The sequence below is a fragment of the Hyla sarda genome, chromosome 3, assembly GCF_029499605.1.
Source record: "Hyla sarda isolate aHylSar1 chromosome 3, aHylSar1.hap1, whole genome shotgun sequence".
Classification (NCBI taxonomy): domain Eukaryota; kingdom Metazoa; phylum Chordata; class Amphibia; order Anura; family Hylidae; genus Hyla; species Hyla sarda.
This window is the reverse complement of record NC_079191.1, coordinates 199,870,648-199,895,151: the sequence shown is the minus strand read 5'-3', so window position 1 is coordinate 199,895,151 and position 24,504 is coordinate 199,870,648. Positions and strand designations below refer to the sequence as shown.

The 24,504-nt window shown below is 41.5% G+C and overlaps 1 protein-coding gene across 4 annotated transcripts in view; it reads right to left on the bottom strand.

Annotated features, from left to right (window-relative positions):
- FAM135A (family with sequence similarity 135 member A) overlaps positions 1 to 24,504 on the bottom strand; it is a 130,464-nt gene that overhangs the window by 24,249 nt on the left and 81,711 nt on the right. For 3 of the 4 annotated variants that reach the window (XM_056565827.1, XM_056565829.1, XM_056565828.1), the window contains 6 exons: positions 19,634 to 19,789; positions 15,833 to 15,906; positions 10,109 to 10,263; positions 6,813 to 9,105; positions 4,213 to 4,373; positions 3,715 to 3,806 (listed from right to left, as the gene is read on the bottom strand). In XM_056565827.1, coding sequence (XP_056421802.1) covers positions 3,715 to 3,806; positions 4,213 to 4,373; positions 6,813 to 9,105; positions 10,109 to 10,263; positions 15,833 to 15,906; positions 19,634 to 19,789 — 2,931 coding nt within the window. The remainder of the gene's footprint in view (positions 1 to 3,714; positions 3,807 to 4,212; positions 4,374 to 6,812; positions 9,106 to 10,108; positions 10,264 to 15,832; positions 15,907 to 19,633; positions 19,790 to 24,504) is intronic. The other variant, XM_056565830.1, reaches the window with a different exon arrangement.

The following is a 24,504-nucleotide window of genomic DNA, read 5'->3' as shown; positions in this document are numbered from 1 at the left end:
AAGCAGGATTTCTGGCTCTCACAGACCTGTAACTTCTTCCTTAAGAGTCTCTGCTGTCCTCCACTCGTTACCTGTATGACACCTGTCCACAACCTCAAACAGCCACACTCCAAACTCCACTATGGCCAAGAGCTGATGAAGGACACCAGAAACAAAATTGTAGACCTGCACCAGGATGGGAAGACTGAATATGCAATAGGCAAGTAGCTTGGTGTGAAGAAATCAACTGTGGGAGGAATTATTAGAAAATGGAAGACATACAAGACCACTGAATTTCTCTCGATCTATGGCTCCACGCAAGATCTCACCCCATGGTGTCAAAATGATCACAAGAACGGTCACCAAAAATCCCAGAACCACATGGGGGGAACCTAGTGAATGACCTGCAGGGAGCTGGGACCAAAGTAACAAAGCCTACCATCAGTAACACACTATGTTGCCAGGGACTCAAATCATGCAGTGCCAGACGTGTACCCCAGCTTAAACCAGTACATGTCCGGGCCCATCTGAAGTTTGCTAGAGAGCATTTGGATGATCCAGAAGAGTATTGGGAGAATGTCATATGGTCAGATGAAACCAAAGTAGAACTTTTTAATATAAACTCAACTCGTTGTGTTTGGAGAAGAAAGAATGCTGAGTTGCATCCAAAGAACACCATACCTACTGTGAAGCATGGGGTGGAAACATCATGCTTTGGGGCCATGTATTGTGAGATTTTGAGTGAAAACCTCCTTCCATCAGCAAGGGCATTGAAGATGAAACGTTGCTGGGTCTTTCAGCATGACAATGATCCCAAACACACCGGGCAACGAAGGACTGGCTTCGTAAGAAGCATTTCAAGGTCCTGGAGTGGCCGAGCCAGTCTCCAGATCTCAACCCCCTTTGGAGGGAGTTGAAAGTCTGTGTTGCCCAGCGACAGCCCCAAAACATCACTGCTCTAGAGGAGATCTGCATGGAGAAATGGGCCAAAATACCAGCAACAGTGTGTGAAAACCTTGTGAAGACTTACAGAAAACGTTTGACCTCTGTCATTGCCAACAAAGGGAATATAACAAAGTATTGAGATTAACTTTTGTTACTGACCAAATACTTATTTTCCACCATAATTTGCAAATAAATTCTTATAAAGACAATGTGATTTTATGGATTTTTTTCTTTCTTATTCTCTCTCTCTTAGTTGAGGTATACCTATGATGAGAATTACAGGCCTCTCTCATCTTTTTAAGTGGGAGAACTTGCACAATTGGTGGCTGACTAAATACTTTTTTGCCCCACTGTATGTAGTCTACTTTGCTCCATCATGAATGTAGCTTGGTATTGATTGTACAGCACCAATTACCTAGCATTAAAAGTTTGGCTGCTGTCAGTAATGCAGTGGCCAGGTCTGAATTTTACGGTGAAATGAGGGATTAGGAGCCTCCAGCAGTATGAGTGGTGCATAAAAAGGAATTTCTGTTTAGTAATAAGTTTAATGGCCGATAAGACCTCCTCCCAATAGGGTTTGATTTATGGAGAGTCCTCCCTTAATTGAAACAGTTTTTCATAACTATGAAAGTTCAAAACATTAAAAGCTGGAGGGAGCACCCTGTGTTGTCTTGTATTTTCTGCCACCTATAATAAGGCGTGGGTAGAGGTGAAAAAGATTTGTAGGATTTCATCTGGTCTTGGGTTCACCAATATTTGGTGGAACTCAGGACTAGAGGAATTTAATAAATGGGTTGCTAACAGTTTTGCTTACATAAGGAAATGAGATATAGTGGAGATTTATTAGATCAAGGGAAAAATGTATCTTTTGTGGAGATTCAAAGACTTTATGGTGTTGGGGATAACCAGAAGTTCCGGTACTAACAGGTGTGTAATGCTTATTTTAACACTGTAGATAAGAATATTTTATGGACTGAGACACATAACAGAATATATTATAGCAGATAAACGGAGAAAAAAACACTTTATAAGATTCTAATTAGAGGATATCCATTCAGCTTCCAAGAAAAAAATAAGGATAAAATGGGAAGTGGACATAGGTGGAGTAGGGGATGCTTCCTGGAGACGTATTCTTGGTAATGTATTGCACTGCTCAAGTAATAAAGCTCATCAATTCATTCATTTATATTACTCTCCAATCTCCCTATGGAAGAAGAAGTATAAGGAGAACTCAAATTGGCCGAAATGTAAGGAAGATAAGGCCAATTTACTTCACTCAATTTGGGAATGTCCCAGAGTAAGAATATTGGGGCATAATTTTTTAAGCTTTGGAAGAAAAATTCCAAAGGTCATTTGTATTTACAGCCCAGATGACAATCCTAAGAGATGTTTGTGGGTTAGTTAATTTGAATAGTCTGCGGGTTAAACTCTTCTTTTATGCAAAATTCTGTTAACGCCTAGAGATGACAAATTTTGATTGAAAAAGTTAAGAAATACAAATTTTGGTTTGAGTTTTGAGTTAAAGTTCTAAAACAAGAGCTACATTTTTCCAGTGAACATGCAGTAAGATGTAAAATAAAATGTCCTTCTGCTGCCTTTTTTTTTCACGATCAAGGGGGCTGGTTAGGGCGGGTAACCTAATCAGGGCTGGTTCTGCCTATAAGGAAAATAGGCAGCCGTCTAGAGTGCCCTCTTGATGGGCGCTGCAAGAAAGTTAGTAGCCAGCAAAGCATCTGCCGCTTATCAGAAGCACCCGACCAGCCAGCACCACCGTCGCACCCCCCTTCCCCCGGTACCATAATAATCTGCATTCTTCTGCCTGCTGGAAGAGTGCAGTGCCACCTCCGAGGCCGACAGGCAAGTCATGTCCGTCTAGCATCTTGACATTGTGCGCGCCTCCATACATCCGCCACAACTACCGTCTTGAACCATAACCCCAGTAGTAAGGTAATTACATGAGAAGGAGGTTTGTTGCAGTGTGTCACCCCAGTGGAAAAGGTAATTACATGAGGAGGGTGGTGTTGTTACAGTGTGTCACCCCAGTAGTAAGGAGATTACATGAGAAGTGGGTTTGTTGCAGTGTGTCACCTCAATAGTAAGGTAATTACATGGTAAGGAGGCTTGTTACAATGTCACACCCAAGTAGTAAGGTGATTATATGAGGAGGAGGTTTGTAACAGTGTGTCACCCCAGTAGTAAGGTGATATTATGAGGAGGAGGTTTGCAACAGTGTGTCACCCCAGTAGTAAGGTGGGGCGTGTCAAAGGACGGAGCAATGAGCAGCATAATTCCTTTCGCCTAGGGAGGCAAAAATCCTTGCACCAGCACTGAACATAATGGGAAAAAGTGATAACTAAGGGACGGTTCCTTACAACTTTGAGGAGGCAGGAGAATACATGAGGAGGATAGGGAATAGATGGGGAGCAGCTGAGACACCCCCCACACTGACAATGTAAGGACCCGACAACTTCCTGTAAGAAGTGAGTCATGAAAAAAAACAAAAACATGCTGAAGTCAGTAGAACTCGTGAAAAAACTAAATTAGTGAGTTAATTATCTAGTGATTTATTTAGTTTAGTATAATTTTTATGCAATTTTCTGATACCCAATTAACCTCTTGGGCCCCCCTTCAATATAATATTTGCTGCTTTACTGGGTCTGTGACATTTATATTTACAGAAGGCCCAAAGATGTGAGACCAAATAGAAACAAGAGGTTAATAAACAAGAGGAAATTATTTTCAGACTTTAGAATTAACTCTCCAAAAATAAAAAAAGGTTGTGAACTGCACCTGGTTCCTCTCCGACATAAGGAAATCTTTTCGCCCACCAGGAAGTCCAAGTTCAATGTATGTTCTTACTAACCGGAGGTCAGCGCTATTACCTGTAACAAAAAAAAAAGATTAAAATAGAAAGAGCTAAATCAATTTTCGTGTACATATTATTCCACTTAAATGGTTCTGCACATTACTGCCTCAAAGGAGGTAAACAAGTCAATCTGTGAGTGTTCTTTCCTACCACCACAAAAGGCCCATTTACCTCTTGAAATTACAGAAAATCAGAGAGCAATCAGTTTTAGGCACCATCCTGTTCTATTCTCACTTCTCCTTGGCCTCCTTCCAGATACAAGAAGCCGCATAACAACAAACCTGGCTTTGAGTATACCAGACCCTGGAGCTAAGGGAGATTATTTGCATTAACCAAAAACATTCTCCTCTATCCTCAACCATGTGAAATTGATGTTTTCTAACAAAATAAAACCTAGAAATAGACTAATACATCATACTTACCATCTAGTCCATGAACACAGACAATTAGATGGATTCCTTCATCACAGCAGTCCTCCTCCTCCATACTGAAGTATGGAACTGTGGAAGACAACTGAGGCACATCACTATATAAAAAACCCGGGAGTCTCAGCTGCTTTAGATCTTCTTTGGCCTGAAGGAATCTATAAATACAGAACACATTACATGTACATGTTTGGTGTGTTATACCAAAATATGTTAGAGAGGAGTTACACAAAAGTTGAAAGACAAAATGAATGGCCAGGACCCAGGATCACCTTCAAGCCTACGATGGTCAGCAAGTTAAAACCCACTGTTCTAAAAGGAAACACCGTATTTTATGCTGATACAGGTTTTAAAGGCAAAACATTGCTGCACTCCCCAATTTCCTAGCATTAAAATCCAAGCTTTATTGTACATTTGTTTAATAAAGGGCAGAGTACAGGAACGAAGATCAAAAAGCTTTGTGGAGCTCAGTATGGAATACCGTGCTCCATGAAGCTCTAAATTCTCCTGTTCTGCACACTGCCCTTTAAAACTGTCTATTTCCTCTTTTTAGTGCCTGTATCCTTTGGACTTTATATATTTGTAGTGCATCAGGCTGCTCTGCAGCTACAAACCTGTGTTTGTTTAGTTGTAAACCCGCCCAGTAGTGCTAGTTTTTTGCCTATATATTTTGCATCAAAGTTGCATTGTTATTTGAAGGTGTGATTTTGCTGTGAGTGGTGTGAGATTTAGAATCTGCAATAACCTTTAGATACTTAAACAAAATTCTGACTTCTTTAGAAGGAGTCACTGCTGAATGTGACTTACTGTAAACTGAAATGTCTGTTATTTACCATAACCATAGAAAAACATCCTTTACGATTATCGTGTTGTGTCAAGTTCCAGGTACTAACATGATCAAATTCATAAATAATTACTTGTTACGTTGCGATGTAACTTTGCACAACCAAAGTCACCATGTATATATTGTAAACCAAGTCCAGCTGTTTTCTCTCACCTATTAATTATTTAGAATAGGACTTGTGCACAAAACTTGCTGGGCATTGTACAGTTACCACTGAGTGGCAGAACAGTCAGTGAGTGCCGCCATACAGCAGGGCAGTCAGTGAGTGCCGCCATACAGCAGGGCAGTCAGTGAGTGCCGCCATACAGCAGGGCAGTCAGTGAGTGCCGCCATACAGCAGGGCAGTCAGTGAGTGCCGCCATACAGCAGGGCAGTCAGTGAGTGCCGCCATACAGCAGGGCAGTCAGTGAGTGCCGCCATACAGCAGGGCAGTCAGTGAGTGCCGCCATACAGCAGGGCAGTCAGTGAGTGCAGCCATACAGCAGGGCAGTCAGTGAGTGCCGCCATACAGCAGGGCAGTCAGTGAGTGCCGCCATACAGCAGGACAGTCAGTGAGTGCCGCCATACAGCAGGACAGTCAGTGAGTGCCGCCATACAGCAGGGCAGTCAGTGAGTGCCGCCATACAGCAGGGCAGTCAGTGAGTGCCGCCATACAGCAGGACAGTCAGTGAGTGCCGCCATACAGCAGGACAGTCAGTGAGTGCCGCCATACAGCAGGACAGTCAGTGAGTGCCGCCATACAGCAGGGCAGTCAGTGAGTGCCGCCATACAGCAGGGCAGTCAGTGAGTGCCGCCATACAGCAGGGCAGTCAGTGACTGTCACACAGTGCAGCTGGTAAGTGCAGCCACATAGCAGTATCCCTGGCAAATGTGCGGCCTCGAGAAGTGTAGCCTATTTTCATTTTGGCCCCACCTAGTATGAAGTTGTGCAGGCCTGATATAAATGAATAGCGATTACATAATGCAATTACCTAAAATAATCCTAGAGAACATGGAAAATTAGGTTAAATAAGAGTGTCACTATAAAAGGGTTACAAGGAATCGGTTAACAGAATCACCCGCACTAACCTGTTTATACTTGGTAATAGTGCACATGATACTAAATCTAATGCAGCCCCTTGGTGCACCGCTCTCCTAGCCCGGCATCTCCCCGATTACAGGGACCAGCCAGAAAGGCAGAGTGCACAAAGGGGCTGAGAAACCCCCCCTGTGCACCAGGACCAAAATTTGCATAACTGGTTTTATCTGTTTTTCTCCGGATTCCGAATTCCGCTAGGAAATTCCAGTGCAGTAGCCTCCCATTGTTTTCAATGGTATTCTGCTGCACCATTCACACTAAGGTAATTCCAAGTCAGAAAACTTCAGTGACAGAATGGACATAATCATTCTTTTGGTGTATCCAGGTTGGAAATGCATTGCTGTCTATAGAGGTGGAGCATTTCCAAGTGGTCCTAGCACAGGCGGATCCTGTTGCCTCTATAGGAGGAGATTCCATAGTGTTAATGGGCCCGGGAGAGATTCATCAAACCTAGTGCAAATGAGCAGTAGAGTAGTTGCTCAAAGCAATTTATCAGATTCCATCTTTCATTTTTCATAGGTCTTTTTAAAAATAAAGAAAAGGAATCTAATTGGTTGCTACGAGCAACTATTGTACTGCTCCTTTGCACATGTTTTGATAAACCTCCCCATACATTTTAACAAATAAACCACAGCTACTGGTCAAAATATGAAAGCAGATTGTGATAATACTCACGCTAGCATCAATGGTTTAGGAGAACTTTCATACCAAGCAAGAGATGTCGATGATTCAAGCATCGCACCACCAGGCTGCTTTGTAATAGTATCATGTGTACTCCTTGGAGTAAATGCAGTGCCACAAGGGGAGTCTTTTAAGGTATAGGAAAATGATAAACAGCTAGTTGTGCAAACTCCTGGCATGGTTATGGCATCCTTAAAATATTCAGAACCAATGTGCTCAGATCTTAAACATCTGTCATTTGCTGAATCATGGATAACTTCACATTCAGGATCTTCTGCCTTGTATAGTGGGCCATCCGTTTCCTCATAATAGCCATTTTCAATCATTTCTTCATCCTGTTCCTCCTCCTCATCATCATCATCTTGCAGAATGGGTCCGGCTGACTCCAGCTTTGACAGTTCTGCAGGGCTGATGTCAGAAATATCTGTGCTACTTTGAGAACCAAAATAATTTTCAACCAAACCTTGTTTCACAATGTCGGTGCTGTTAGTAGAAGAAAGTATAGCAGCAGAAGGACTTCTATTTGCAGCTTCAGATAAGTCATGCTCAGTTTCTTTTGGTTCCATGCCAATGTTCTCCTCCTTGTCTTTCGTTAGAATAACCTCTTCCTCAATAACAACTGAACCAGAAACTACAGATTTTTCTCCCACTATAATAACTTCTGGATCAAGTGCAATATGGGAGCTATGAAGTACAGTCTCTGGAATTTGAGGTTCACTAAAAGAGGCTATAGAGCCCAGTTGGGGGACCGGAATACTCTTCACTTCATTGGGAGTTTCCTCATCAGATATAGCAAACTGGAAAAAGTCTCTGATGTTTGAAAGGGAGGTATGCACTGGGACCTTTTCACTTTCTGAAAACACAACACATTGAGGCTGTGCAAGAATGCTGGATTTTTTAGGATCAAACTTTGGCACGTCAATGGTTACCAAGTCTAGGACAGTTTTACTATCTTTAACCTGGCTCTCGGGTACAACAGAAATATTTGAACTTTCATCTGGTGAAGGTTCATCATCATCGGAAGGCAAGGAATTAATGGATGTCAAAGACGACTGGATCTCACTCAGGGCACTGGTGCTTTCTGTACAATGGCTCTCAACTGCGGTTTTCAGATTAGATTCTGGTTTTAGCAATAACTGTGAAAATCCTTTATCGCTGGAAACAGGGTCACGCTCTGTCACATTCTCCAAACAGCATTCTGGATTAGGATGTGTTGCAAAAGAGCTGGGTTCACTTTCTACCCCAGAATCAGAGAATCTTGAAGATGCACAGGTGATACTAAGATCAGGTAATTTTATAGTATCCCCACTCACTACAATGTGGACCTCTTTTGTGGGAAGATGTGGCTGATTTTTTACCTTAAACAGCGAGTCTCCATTTCCAGATAGTTTTCGATTTGTATCCACCGCTTCTTTTTCAAACACCGGATCTGTCTCCGGTAATGGTGTTACTCCACCAAGCAAAGCAGATAACCCATGTCCTGGAATTGCATCCTTAATAGTAACATCTCTAGATCCCTCTGACTTGGAGCCAATAATAACCGTTACTTTTTCACCTTCATAGGAGTTCTTGGTACTTGGTTTAACCTCTATTGTCCTCACTCCAGATGTTCTTGTAGACTGACCAACACTGTACCTTTCCCCTTGTTGAGGCACACTGTCCACTTGCGTAACCACAGTACCTGACTGCTGTGTGTTGGGAGTACCTGAAACAGTGGAGAAAGGGATTAGAACAGAATCCAAGGTACTACTTTGGTTTTCCTTGGAACTCTCGCCACTTACAGAAAGTGGTTTGTTTGTGACAGTGTTTGAAGTCAGAGAGTTATGTCCCTTTTGCCATGTGTGTAACCCAGACGACTTGGCGTCACTTGGCGGAACCCCTTGACTAGTATAAACTCCATCCTTATGGCAATGTGAAGGCCTGCCTTCAAATGGTTTAGACATAGCCTCAGCTGTAGCGGCTTTTAAACATCTGTAGCTGACTAAAACCACAGAGTCTTTAGAATTCTGCTTAACTATCTTTTTGGGATTTTCAGGTTTCATGGTTCTCATAAGCTTATTTACTTTAGCTTTTGACTTATGGTCATCTTCATTTCTAGACTTTAGCAATTTAGTTTGCTGCTTTTCACCTTCTAGACACCAATGGGGAGCAGAAACACCTTCAGCTGCGACTCTTAGCTCTGGACTGACAAGACCGTAAACATATCCATCTTCATTGTCACCCTTCTCCATTTTATTAGAATCCGATTTTTGCAGGTTATTGACACCTAGCCATGGTCCATCTAAATCTGTAAAATAAAAACAGTCAATTATAATTTTCCAGGATCTTTTACAAAAGTAAGTATTTAGTTCCTTACAGAAAACACACACACACACACATATATATATATATATATATATATATATATATATGTGTAATACAAAATATATGTACAAAAATAAAGACACAAACAAGATTTATCAATCTGTTGAGGACCAAAATTGGAGTGATTTGCCCTTAACCAATCACAGCTCAGCTTTCAAATCTTAATGAGCGCTAGTAAAATGAAAGCTAAGCTATGATTGGTTGCGGTGGGCAAAGCAGATAGTTTTTGTTTCCAACAATTAATAGATCAGGGCCATAACGCCAATGATATACCAAGTAATACAAAATATTTTGAGAGATACATTACAATGTTTGAATATGTATATTTAACTTTTTTTACACAAAGTATTAGACTTTAAAGAAACAACTAGAGTAAGTAATATGTTCATTTAATGATTACACAAGAGCCTGTGTAACAAGTTAAAATAACTACAGGCATCCATGATAATGATGTATCTTCTATTTAGAGACAAAGAGGTGTTCGCATGAGTGCCCCAGTCTTGAAAGCCCAAGCCTAATAGTGTGTTAGCAGATAAGGCCTGTATGTTTAACAATGATGTAAGCACTACAAAAAGCATTACTGGAAGTATATAGAAAATACTCCTTTGGACATATTATCCAGGTTGTAATGTGCAGATCAGTGATCTAAACTGCTCTTGACACCATTTATTGTGTGCCTGTTTAGTATGTTTATTGCACAGCAGGCCTGCTCCTGCCTACTGATGTTGGTTGTATAGCTTTGTCATCCGTGTAGGAGGTTAAGAATGTAACATCTCCTGAATGTTCTTGTCCTTCTTACAAGACGCCTAAAGGATATTTCTCTACCTATTGTATATTTTAATGGGAAAATGCAGGTCCAGACAGCCTGTACAGTCAGACACAAGAAGAAATGCATATTTTTGTACAGTTTTATAACCTGAACATACCTTCTGTTATATAATCTAAATACCTATCTTCAAAAATGATAGGCAGAGAGTTAAAGTCTCCATCCAGCTCACAGCACTCTATTGGCAGCGGTGGAAGAGAACTGAAGTACGTAGAATTCTTTATAGCTGTTGACATTTGGAGGTGACTTTGGGCGCTGTGAAGATAAATATTAATAATCAGGGCCATATTATAACAGAGCAAGAAAGAATCAGAACATTATGAACAAACATTTCATTTACTAACAATTTCTCTTAGGAAAGTGAAAATTAGATTCTATTTATTTACTTTTATTCATATATATATATATATATATATATATATATATATATATATATATATACACACATACACACACACACACACATCATACAATATGCACCAGCATATTCTGCATTACTGGGCACAGCTAGTCATGAGGCTCAAAATCTAAATTACAAAAATATGCCATCAGTATATTTTTAAGTGTGGGTGGGAACGTTTACAAACTATGAGAGAACATATAAACTCTAGAGCCTTTGGATTCAAAGCAACAGTGCTAACCATTAAGGGCCCTATTACAGTGCTAACCATTAAGGGCCCTATTACAGTGCTAACCATTAAGGGCCCTATTACAGTGCTAACCATTAAGGGCCCTATTACAGTGCTAACCATTAAGGGCCCTATTACAGTGCTAACCATTAAGGGCCCTATTACAGTGCTAACCATTAAGGGCCCTATTACAGTGCTAACCATTAAGGGCCCTATTACAGTGCTAACCATTAAGGGCCCTATTACAGTGCTAACCATTAAGGGCCCTAATACAGTGCTAACCATTAAGGGCCCTATTACAGTGCTAACCATTAAGGGCCTTAACAGGCTGAAATCACCCCCAATAGACCTAGCGATCATCTGATGAATTGGAAAATGCACTTTTGTCAGCTGATCACACAGTTTGGACAGGTCAGATATTTCCCTTAATCCATTTTCAATCACCCTGTGTAAAAGGGGATGTGTGAACAATGAATGATGGAAGAACACGACTGCATTAAAGGGGTACTCCCGTGCCCCAGCGTTCTAAACATTTTGTTCAGAACACTTAGAGCAGGCGGCCATGATTGTGACTTCACGGCCACGCCCCTCATGACGTCATGCCACCCCCCCTCCATTCATGTCTATGGGGGGGGGGGGGCTTGTCAGCTGTCATGCCCACTCCCATAGACATGAATGGAGAGGGCATGGCATGACATCACTGCCACCGGAACCCGGTCTTTGTTTAGAACGCCGGGTGCTGCGGGAGATCGCGGGGGCCCCATCAGCGGGACATCCGCGATCAGACATCTTATCCTCTATCCTTTGGATAGGGAATAAGAGATCTAGCAGCGCAGTACCCCTTTAATTACTTTGTGTTGGTTCACGCGACCTGCACCTAAGTGGAGCCATGTAATAGGCTTCTTAAATGAGAGCACCTAAAAAGGTCCTTGGGTATCAGAGAGATCTCTGAGGAAGGAAAATCGTTCTTTCTGAAACGTGTCAGATACTTTTTTGGCCCTGTGCTCCCACAGTAGTGACGTCACTATCCTCTTGGGTCACAGCTCTTAGCAACTCAAGTCAGTGAAGCAAGCCGGTGAGACGCTTCCGGACGGGGCAGAACTCCCGGCGTGTAAGCTTCCTGACACCTCGGACTCCCGTACCAACCAGTTAACCTACTTGTGTCACGTAAAATGCACCACAACACTGCACCTCGGACTCCCGTACCAACCAGTTAACCTACTTGTGTCACGTAAAATGCACCACAACACTGCAGATTGAACGGACTCAGCAAGTGGAGAAACTAGGAGGCTTGACATATGGCCCCGTAGGCACCTTAGAGAGGCGGGAGACCAGCAGATCCACAGTTGGAGAGGAGGTCCACCGAGCAATGAGGTCCTTGGCGAAGGGATACCGCGCTTGAACCTTCTATGTTTCCTGGAACTTCTTGCCAGGGTGCCTCCAGGCGCATACCAGCAGGGCGTAAAATTCAGCGTGAGAGCTGAAGGTCTTGGGTATCGGTCGGGCACGAAGAAAAGGAGACTTCTGGAGCCACGTCAGAAGTTCCTGGGTCCTTAAGATGGAAGGTGTCTCTTATGGCTGAAACCAATGAGTACACCACATCAGGCATCCGTGCGTTCCTTTAAGTCGGAGGCCGAATCAGAAACCTCATCCGCAAGTTCTCCAGGTGAATGGGAACGAGTTAAGGCCGCCCTGGAAGAGGTCGGGCACAATGAGAGGAAACTTCTGGACCACGTCCGAAGTTCCTGGGTCCTTAGCTGGAAGGTGTCTCTTATGGCCGAAACCAATGAGTACACCACATCAGGCATATCCGTGTGGTCCTCTGAGTCGGAGGCTGAATCAGAAACCTCATCCACAAGTTCTCCGGGTGAATGGGAACGAGGTGAGGCAGCCCTGGAGGTTGGACACTATTAAAGGAAACTTCTGGAGCCACGTCAGAAGTTCCTGGGTCCTCTAGATGGAAGGGGTCTCTTGTGGCCGAGACCAATGAGTGCACTATGTCCGACATATCCGTGTGGTCCTCAGAATCAGAGGCCGAATCGGAAACTTCATCCACAAGTTCTCCAGGTGAATGGGAACGTGTGAGGTGGCCCTGAAAGAGGGGGAGACTGACCAGGTACGCGGGTCTGGAGAGCCAGAGCGGCGACGATGGGACCGTCCTCTAGGGGAGTGATGCTTGCTACAGGGCGGAGTAACGGAGCGATGCCTGTGAGGGGAGCGCCAGTGCCTGCCAGAAGACTCAGATGAAAAAAAAAAAAACATGACGCTGCGAGAGCATCAGTATAGGGGGAGATTGGGACCCTCCGGAGGGCCAGGAGGGCCTCTCCAATGAAGTCACCACATAACGGGAGACCTGAGCCAAGTCGGATATAGACTGGGGGAGGGAGAGAACCAAGGCTGGGGGGGCGGCCGAACCCACCGGGTCTGGTAGACAACCTGGGTAGAATAGCAGGGGGTCTGGGGGAGCAGTGGAGCAGGCAGAACAAGTGGTTCAGCAGAACCAGACATTTTTGAGATCCAGCTTTTACAGATGTAATGAGTGGCTAACACTCCAGTTAAAGGGGTTGTGTGCTGCCCTGACTTTCGGAGCTCCGCTCACAGCGTCCGGAAGTTCATTACTCCGAACGCTGTGTGCTGGCTTCAGTGTTTGCAGAGGGGCGGAGCTATAGTGCCCTCAGCTTCTGACAAGCATATGCGCTTGCGGGGAAGCGAGCGAGACGCCGGCGGCAGCCGACTGCTGCCGAAAGCGAAAGTAAGCTGGCGCTTCATGCGCCCGCTGCGGCTGTCAGCCGCTTAACCCCTTAAGGACACATGACGTACTGGAACATCATGTGTCCGCTCCCAATCTATAACGCAGGGCCACGCATCATAGCGGGTCGGGCCCGGCCTCTAACAATGGCCGGGACCCATGGCTAATAGCGCGCAGCATTGATCGCAGTGCGCGTGCTATTAACCCTTTTAGACGCGGCGTTCAAAGTTGAACGCCGCGTCTAAAGTGAAAGTGTGCCGGTTAGCTCAGTGGGCTGTTCGGGATAGCCGCGGCAAAATCGCGGCATCCCGAACAGCTTACAGGACAGCAGGAGGGTCCCTACCTGCCTTCTCGCTGTCCAATCGCCGAATGACTGCTCAGTGCCTGAGATCCAGGCATGAGCAGTCAAGCGGCAGAATTATCGATCACTGGTTTCTTATGAGAAACCAGTGATCAATGTAAAAGATCAGAGTGTGCAGTGTTATAGGTCCCTATAGGAGCTATAACACTGCAAAAAAAAAGTGAAAAAAAAAAAAAAAAGAATGAAGATCATTTAACCCCTTCCCTATTAAAAGTTTGAATCACCCCCCTTTTTCCCATAAAAAAAAAACACAGTGTAAATAAAAATAAAAATATATGGTATCGCCGCGTGCAGAAATGTCCGAATTATAAAAATATATAGTTAATTAAATCGCATGGTCAATGGCATGCGCGCAAAAAAATTCCAAATTCCAAAATAGTGCATTTTGGTAACTTTATATATCATGAAAAAATGAATAAAAAGCGATCAATAAGTCCTATCAATGCAAAAATGGTACCGTTAAAAACTTCAGATCACGGCGCAAAAAAAGAGCCCTCATACCACCCCCTAACATGGAAAAAAAAAAAAGTTATAGGGGTCAGAAATGACAATTTTAAACATATTAATTTTCCTGCATGAAGTTATGATTTTTTCCAGAAGTACGACAAAATCAAACCTATATAAGTAGGGTATCATTTTAACCGTATGTACCTGCAGAATAAATATCAGGTGTCAGTTTTACCGAAAAATGTACTACGTAGAAACGGAAGCCCCAAAAGTTACAAAATGGCGTTTTTTTTTTCAATTTTGTCTCACAATGATTTTTTTTTCCGTTTCACCATAGATTTTTGGGCAAAATGACTGACGTCATTACAAAGTAGAATTGGTGGTGCAAAAAATAAGCCATCATATGGATTTTTAGGTGCAAAATTGAAAGAGTTATGATTTTTTAAAGGCAAGGAGCAAAAAACGAAAATGCAAAAACAGAAAAAAACCCGGTCCTTAAGGGGTTAAAGAAACACACACAATCATTCAGGAAAGTGAAAAGTATAGTGCCCCTGAATAAAGCTGTGCCCCAGTCCAAAAATGCTCCTGCTCACCCCAGCAATAAATATAGAAAAAAACCCTGCCCAGGTCAGCCCCTGAGAAAAAGTGGGCAAAAAGTGAGGGTCTCCACAGGTTGCAAGGCTGTTACCTAAGGGAGAAAGGGAATATACTCACCTCAGTGAGAAGAACTTACCTAATGAAGTCTTCTATGAGGTCTTCAGTCAGCTTTCTGTCACCTGCATCACGCCGAGCTACCATGTGCAAGCGAGGAGAGCAGGGAAATAGGGGGACCCTGACCCATGAGGTACAACCCCAGGTGCTGACCGTTGGCGAGAGGGGGTTAACAGAGCATATACGCAATGTCTGTGCCCCCTCAATCGCAATGGGGAGACAGTGAGACGCAGTTCCTGAATCCCCACCTGAAAACATGAAAGAAAAAGGAATAAAAAACTAACACATCCCTAACTAGGAAAATAATAAAACATAAGGCCTAGTCTGGAGAGAACTCCAGACCATGTCCACCTGCTTAGACACTAAGCTAAACCTGATTATCTAAGGTGCATGTGGGTGGGTACACCCTGCTGGGAGGAGCCGACTTCTCTTGTTGCCATAGTGTCAAACCTCCTAGAGACAGCAGCATATACCCATAGTCTGTGTCCCCCAATGGAGCCAATAGAGAAATTACATTTTTGTTCTTCAATAAACCTTCTTTTGAATTTGAAAAAAAAATAAAAAATAACTACAACAAGTTAAAACTTCAGAAACATTATGCCAAATTCTTGAAAAAACACGGGAAAGGGATATAGAGTGCTAAAACTTCTTCATAATGGCTTGGGGTAACACACGGTGATAGTATGCCATGCAGCACAAACTCACATGTTTTATTGCAAATTTATGTATTTTTGCAATGTGAGCAGCAGGGAGCAAATTCCCAGCAATGTGTGGCATACTAAATACATGTGAATATTACTTTAATATAATGAATCATTTACACTTTTCATCACTTTTAATCATTAAAGTAATGAATATTCATAACTGTGTGATATCCAACTTATAAGAAATCTTGCGAGCTATTACATGCGTAGTTTGTATACTTACTGTAATTCTTGGTATGCCAGGGCTGCTTGTCTAGGATGCTCAAGGCAAAAGAAAGCTTCTGCAAATCTACGTACCTAACAGATAAGGAGACAAGTAGTGAAAACACTGGCTGCAGATCAAGTTAACCTCTAGTTACATCAGCTCCTCCAGGAAGATGCCTTGTTTGGGCTTTATAGAGGAAAAATGTTATTTTTATAGCATGGATAAGTGGGTTATTGTGTGAGAGGTGTGGGCGTTTAATGCATGTAATCTGGACAGGCATTCCCTAGTCAGCAAGGTTATCTGAGATTTTGGTGACTGTACAAGATCTTGCTGACTAGGCAATGCCTGGCCAGATTACACGCCCCACTCACACCTCTAACATAGGCCCAATATTATAATTAGATTGCCGCCCATCTGGCGGACTTGTCAGATGGAAACATAAGGCCCCATAACTCAGGAATGGGGGCCCAATCAGCACAGGGTAAACAGGTGTGTGTTCAGGACACAATAACCTACCTATCCATGCTATCAAAATAACATTTTGTTTTTAGCACAGGTCTTCTTTAAAGAAGCTTAATTATTTATTTTTTTGCCCATATAACCTTTAAGATTGTTTCTGCTAGCTTCCATCTGTATACTGCTGCTATCTCTTTGGGATCAGGAATATAGTATACACATTCCCTGATGCTGTATTCACTCATTTTGTTTCTTGTTGCATTGTTTCTGTTTTTGACATGATTTTTGCCAACTTACAGCCAAAAATGTTCTATTTTAAAGCAATAGTGTAATTTTTGCAGCGATTTTGGAAGATCGAAACAGACAAAATGCTGTAAAAACCTGAAAAATATAACGTGCAAATACAACCTAAGGACTTCTAATATTCATACAGCTCCTTAAAGGGGTACTCCAGGGAAAACTATTTTTTTTTTTTTATTGACTTGTGCCAGAAAGTTATACAGATTTGTAAATGACTTCTATTTGAAAAAATCTTAATCCTTCCAGTACTTATCAGCTGTTGTATACTACAGAGGAAGTTGAATTTCTTTCTGGAATTAATTTCTATCTGACCACAGTTCTCTCTGCGGACCCCTCTGTCCATGTCAGGAACTGTTCATAGTACAAGCAAATACCCATAGCAAACCTCTCCTGCTCTGGACAGTTCCTCATATGGACAGAGGTGTCAGCAGAGAGCACTGTGGACAGACTGAAAGGAACTCCAGAAAGAAATAAAAACTTCCTGTGGGGCATACTGCATCTGATCAGTACTGGAAGGATTCTAATTTTTAAATAGAATAATTTACAAATCGGGTTAACTTTGTGGCACCAGTTGATAAAAAAAAAAAAAAAAATTTGTTCTCCACTGGATTACCCCTTTATTTTTGTCTCATGGCAATATTTCTAGAATTTCTTTTACTTTGATTAAGAAAATACAACAAAACTGCATGTTGTGTGAACTAACACCAATTCCTCTAATAAGGGTGCATTCACATCAGCTCTGATTTACTATTGTACACCTGACCTGTTTTGTCGGGTTGTGCACCAGAATTTGTGTCTGCACCAGAAAATCAAAATGACACACAAAAGACCTGGGGAAAAAGTGGCCTGGCACCCACTTTAAAGGGATGTATCACCTAGATTTTGTTTTTATTGATTAAAGAGTCCAATACTAGAGATGAGCGAAGTTACAGTGATTTGATTAGTCATGAACTTCTCGGCTCAGCGGTTGATGACTTTAGCCTACATAAATGAGTTCAGCTTTCAGGTGCTCCGGTGGGCTGGAAAAGGTGGATACAGTTCCAGGAGAGAGTCTCCAGCCCACCGGAGCACCTGAAAGCTGAACTCATTTATGCAGGCTAAAGTAAGCAACTGCCGAGCCGAGAACGTCGTGACGAATCAAATCACTGTAAGTTCGCTCATCTCTATCCAATACTGAAACATATTATATATTTTTAATCTGTTTATATTTTCAGATTGTTATTTTCTTTTATTTGATTTTTGAACAATATTATGGGGGCTGCCATCTTGCCTGAGTTATTTTTAACAGCGTTTAGACATACAGCAGAGCCCCTAGACAACAATAGACAGCACCTGTCCTATACACATGCATTGAAAAAACATTACTGGGCACACTCTGTGACCTATTTAGAGGTCATTCTACAGGTAGGGGGTGCTGATCTGTGAGCAACAGCTATTTTGTGTACCTCTGTTATCTATATACTAGTGTCACCTTTCACTACGCTCATTGGCTGCAATGATAAGAAGGGCACGGCTGTTCAGTAATCTGTACAGAACAAGAAGTCTCAGCTTAATTTTAGGCCTACTGGCCAGAATGGAACCGGCAAGACTTTCCCGTTTTTGCACTTTTGTTTTTTCCTCCTCATTTTTAAAAAACCATAACCCTTTCAATTTTGCACCTACAGACTTATATGATGGCTTTTTTTTTTGCACCATCGATTCTACTATGTAATGACATCAGTCATTTTACCCAAAAATCTACGGGAGGAAAAAAAATAATTGTGTGCCAAAAAATATATAAATAAATAAATAAAATAAAGCCATTTTGTAACTTTTGGGGGCTTCAGTTTCTACGCAGTGCATTTTTTGGTAAAAATGACACCTTATGTTTATTCTGTAGGTCCATCTGGTTAAAATGATACCCTACTTATACAGGTTTGATTTTGTCTTACTTATGGAAAAAATCACAACTACATGCACGAAAATTAATACATTTAAAAATGTCCTCTTCTGACCCCTATATAATCTGAAGTTTTTTGTCGGTACCATTTTTGTTTTGATCGGACTTGTTGGTCGCTTTTTATTCATTTTTAATGGTATAAAAAGTGACCAAAATACACTATTTTGGAATTTTTTTTTTTTTACGTCTACAGCATTGACCGTGCAGTTTAATTAACTATACATTTTTATAATTCGGACATTTAAGCACGAGGCAATATCACATGTTTATAATTATTTCCATTTACACGTTTTTTTTTTAATGGGAAAAGGGGGGTTATTCACACTTTTATTAGGGAAGGGGTTAAATCATCTTTATAATTATGTTTTTTTTTTCTCCACTTTTATCTTGCAATGTTATAGCCCCCATAGGGGACCATAACATGCATTACACTGATTTCCCTGCCCACATTGATCAATGCTATGCCATAGGATAGCATTGATCAGTGTTTTCGGCGGTCGACTGCTCCTGCCTGGAACTCAGGCATGGAGCAGTCATTCGGCGATCGGATAACGAGGAGGCAGGTAGGGACCCTCCTCCTGTCCGTACAGCTGATCGGCTTACTGTGGTGGTCCCGATCAGCCTGACTGAGCTGCCGGGTTTTTATTTTGTTTTTTTTTGTTTTTTATACTTTACGATAAATTTGCCGCGTCTGAAAGGTTAATACTGGGAATCACCGTGATGTCCTGTATAAGCCGCAGGTCCTGGCAGACGACCCTATATAGTGTGGGGTCACCGCGTGGACCCGCGTTATGTTGCGGGAGCCGGCGCAGGACGTAAATATACATCCTGCGTCGTTTAGGGGTTAAAATATAGATAGTAGAATGGAGAAGTAGAAATAACACAACATAAAAACTTTACTAAAACAATAAATACCTTGATTTAAATAATAAGTCACTCTTTGATGACACATTCCCTAGGCTCTAGGGCCTAGAGCGACTAGATTATTCTCAGTAGGCTGACATGAAAGTAGCTTGGAAAGGGTGGATCTGTTTGTACGTCAAAAGACATACAAAGCGAAACATTCATGCACTAAACAGTGCTAATATAAGAAACAATAAAACCAAATTTCAATTTTTACGCACTCTTAGCGTGTGATGTTCCTGTGCAACAATGCCTGTGATTTCATCTTGTAAAATGATGACTTCAAGAAACTGTCCCCAAAGTGCCATCAGCAGTGAACAAAGCTGCGCAAGGTTCATGTTGATCAGTTCTGCCAGTTCATCAGGATTATCGATTTTCTAACAAAAGATAGAACATATTATTGGGACAGATTCATTACTACAAGTGGGAAGGAAAGTCCAAACATTTTTATATTAGCTTTATGTCTAGTGATCTAAGCAGGAGGGATATACAATAATGCTGGTATACACATATATATATGTCTAATGATCTAAGCAGGAGGGATATACAATAATGCTGGTATACACATATATATGTCTAGTGATCTAAGCAGAAGGGATATACAATAATGCTGGTATACACATATATATATGTCTAGTGATCTAAGCAGGAGGGATATACAATAATGCTGGTATACACACATATATATATATATATATATGTCTAGTGATCTAAGCAGGAGGGATATACAATAATGCTGGTATACACACATATATGTCTAGTGATCTAAGCAGAAGGGACATACAATAATGCTGGTATACACATATATATGTCTAGTGATCTAAGCAGAAGGGATATACAATAATGCTGGTATACAAATATATATATATATATAGAAAGTAAAGTAGAAGCGGCACTCCAAGTTACCAATAAAGCGTGGATTTATTCACACATCTGTGCAAAAAGCGACGTTTCGGCTCAGCAATAGAGCCTTTCTCAAGCATAACAAGCAGTGTACATTAGTGTCCATATATAGGCCCTCTAATCACACAAGTGAATGAGGGGGGTGTGGCCAACACAACAATCAAAACAATCTATAAAGTTACTCAATAAAACCGCAATCGGTTGTATATAAATGTGTTAACATATAATCGCATAATGTCATATACAGTGCAATCAAATTATACACACAATCCAGTGCTAAAAGTGTGTCCCATGTGACAAAATCTATAAAGTTCATCTAAGGTCCGGTTCCAGAGGCGGCGCTCACCTGTTGACAACAGCGCAGGCATCCAATCAAAAACATCTCTAACTGAAGGGTGTTGTGTTTGTACACAAAGCGAGTGCGCAGGTGCCGATTCACCACATCCGGTCGCCGCCGGAAGTCGTCACCAGTCACGAGGTTAACAGACGTAGTATCAACAGGAAGTATCCATCTTCTAATGGCGCATATATGGATTCATGTGCGCATGCATAAACGCACAACAGGGTCATAAGTCCTCAGCCGCCATTACCAGTACTGGCATAACTATGGGCAAAGCCAGTTAACCAAATAATAACATGGGGGATGACCATACTATTCTCCCAAAGACGGCAGGTTTTTTTTCATTAAACAAAGATAAATTGTTAACATAGATTGTACAAATATCGCACATTGTATATGGTTTGCGGTTATGGCTTATTGGGTAGGGGTCTGTCCTATGGACAGAAAACCAGTTTCATAAGCATTGAAGTCTGACAGATTCTTATCGGATCTATCCCCTATGTACAGGGGCGAAGTTATGGCCACCATGTTCTAGTCCCACATCCAGGACTTTTGAATCTATTGTGGCCCCTTAACCATTCGTCCAATTCTCTCATGTCAGAGCTGCCATCTGGATCATGCATTACCCCTACAAGCCGCTCCCTAATACAATGTAATGAATTAAACCAATACTCCTTGCCAAATCCCTACATAAGGTCATCCCACATGCTATACATAAATCTTTAAAACAAAAAATATATAGAGATACTTCCTTTAATACCATATTTCCAAGGCAGGATCCATACGGAGGTCACAGGTGAGACGCCGTCTTGCTTCCGGACCGTGATGAAGAGTATCTAAAGTATAGAATATAAAGGCATAGTGTAAGTGAAACATATTTTATAAAGATACAATATCATACATCTTACTACGGATTAGCCAACATAATTAGCATACAAGTGGAACAGTATAGGCTCAGCGTATCCATTGATCCTTCAAGCATTTAGGTACCAATATATATGACTTATATTGGATATATTGGATTAGTTATAAGTCATATATATTGGTACCTAAATGCTTGAAGGATCAATGGATACGCTGAGCCTATACTGTTCCACTTGTATGCTAATTATGTTGGCTAATCCGTAGTAAGATGTATGATATTGTATCTTTATAAAATATGTTTCACTTACACTATGCCTTTATATTCTATACTTTAGATACTCTTCATCACGGTCCGGAAGCAAGACGGCGTCTCACCTGTGACCTCCGTATGGATCCTGCCTTGGAAATATGGTTTTAAAGGAAGTCTCTCTATATATTTTTTGTTTTAAAGATTTATGTATAGCATGTGGGATGACCTTATGTAGGGATTTGGTAAGGAGTATTGGTTTAATTCATTACATTGTATTAGGGAGCGGCTTGTAGGGGTAATGCATGATCCAGATGGCAGCTCTGACATGAGAGAATTGGACGAATGGTTAAGGGGCCACAATAGATTCAAAAGTCCTGGATGTGGGACTAGAACATGGTGGCCATAACTTCGCCCCTGTACATAGGGGATAGATCCGATAAGAATTTGTCAGACTTCAATGCCTATGAAACTGGTTTTCTGTCCATAGGACAGACCCCTACCCAATAAGCCATAACTGCAAACCATATACAATGTGCGATATTTGTACAATCTATGTTAACAATTTATCTTTGTTTAATGAAAAAAACCCTGCCGTCTTTGGGAGAATAGTATGGTCATCCCCCATGTTATTATTTGGTTAACTGGCTTTGCCCATAGTTATGCCAGTACTGGTAATGGCGGCTGAGGACTTATGACCCTGTTGTGCGTTTATGCATGCGCACATGAATCCATATATGCGCCATTAGAAGATGGATACTTCCTGTTGATACTACGTCTGTTAACCTCGTGACTGGTGACGAATTCCGGCGGCGACCGGATGCGGTGAATCGGCACCTGCGCACTCGCTTTGTGTACAAAGCCAACACCCTTCAGTTAGAGATGTTTTTGATTGGATGCCTGCGCTGTTGTCAACAGGTGTATATTATCTTTATGGTGAACCCACAAGCTTTATTAAAGTAATTGTGCATAAACGTATAATGAAGACTCACGTAGATTAAAAATTAAGCAGAGCGGTAGCCTAGCATTTAAACTAATATCTATATACTGTGCATCAGGCCAGTGTACTCCAGCCTATTCTGATTGGCTATACTGGGGTGGAGATGCCCGGCGTGCCTGCAGTGCACGCTGAGCTATTTTCTAAGCTGCCGCTTTGCTTTCTATTAAAATTGAGTCCCTACTCTGCCCCCCTCCAATCAATGAGGGGGGCAGAGTAGGGACTCAATTTTAATAGAAAGCAAAGCGGCAGCTTAGAAAATAGCTCAGCGTGCACTGCAGGCACGCCGGGCATCTCCACCCCAGTATAGCCAATCAGAATAGGCTGGAGTACACTGGCCTGATGCACAGTATATAGATATTAGTTTAAATGCTAGGCTACCGCTCTGCTTAATTTTTTATCTACGTGAGTCTTCATTATACGTTTATGCACAATTACTTTAATAAAGCTTGTGGGTTCACCATAAAGATAATATATATATGGGAAATTAGGGATTTTTTGGATTCCTATGTATAGGGATCTATAGGTTGATAAATTAATTTAATCCTCCATATATTGGTCCGATAAGTGAAGAGTTGTCAACAGGTGAGCGCCGCCTCTGGAACCGGACCTTAGAAGAACTTTATAGATTTTGTCACATGGGACACACTTTTAGCACTGGATTGTGTGTATAATTTGATTGCACTGTATATGACATTATGCGATTATATGTTAACACATTTATATACAACCGATTGCGGTTTTATTGAGTAACTTTATAGATTGTTTTGATTGTTGTGTTGGCCACACCCCCCTCATTCACTTGTGTGATTAGAGGGCCTATATATGGACACTAATGTACACTGCTTGTTATGCTTGAGAAAGGCTCTATTGTTGAGCCGAAACTTCGCTTTTTGCACAGATGTGTGAATAAATCCACGCTTTATTGGTAACTTGGAGTGCCGCTTCTACTTTACTTTCGATATTACTTGGGAATTGGTCTGTTCCTGAAGCTGTGCACCCACACGGATCTGGAATCCTTGAGCACGGTGCTCCCCTTTATCTACATTATCCATATATATATATATATATATATATATGTCTAGTGATCTAAGCAGGAGGGATATACAATAATGCTGGTATACACATATATATGTCTAGTGATCTAAGCAGAAGGGACATACAATAATGCTGGTATACACACATATATCTATATATATATATATATATATATATATATATATGTCTAGTGATCTAAGCAGGAGGGATATACAATAATGCTGGTATACACATATATGTCTAGTGATCTAAGCAGGAGGGATATACAATAATGCTGGTATACACATATATATGTCTAGTGATTTAATCAGGAGGGATATACAATAATGGTGGTATACACATATATATGTCTAGTGATCTAAGCAGAAGGGATATACAATAATGCTGGTATACGCATATATATGTCTAGTGATCTAAGCAGGAGGGATATACAATAATGCTGGTATACACATATATATATGTCTAGTGATCTAAGCAGGAGGGATATACAATAATGCTGGTATACACATATATATGTCTAGTGATCTAAGCAGGAGGGATATACAATAATGCTGGTATACACATATATATGTCTAGTGATCTAAGCAGGAGGGATATACAATAATGCTGGTATACACATATATATGTCTAGTGATCTAAGCAGAAGGAATATACAATAATGCTGGTATACACATATATATGTCTAGTGATCTAAGCAGGAGGT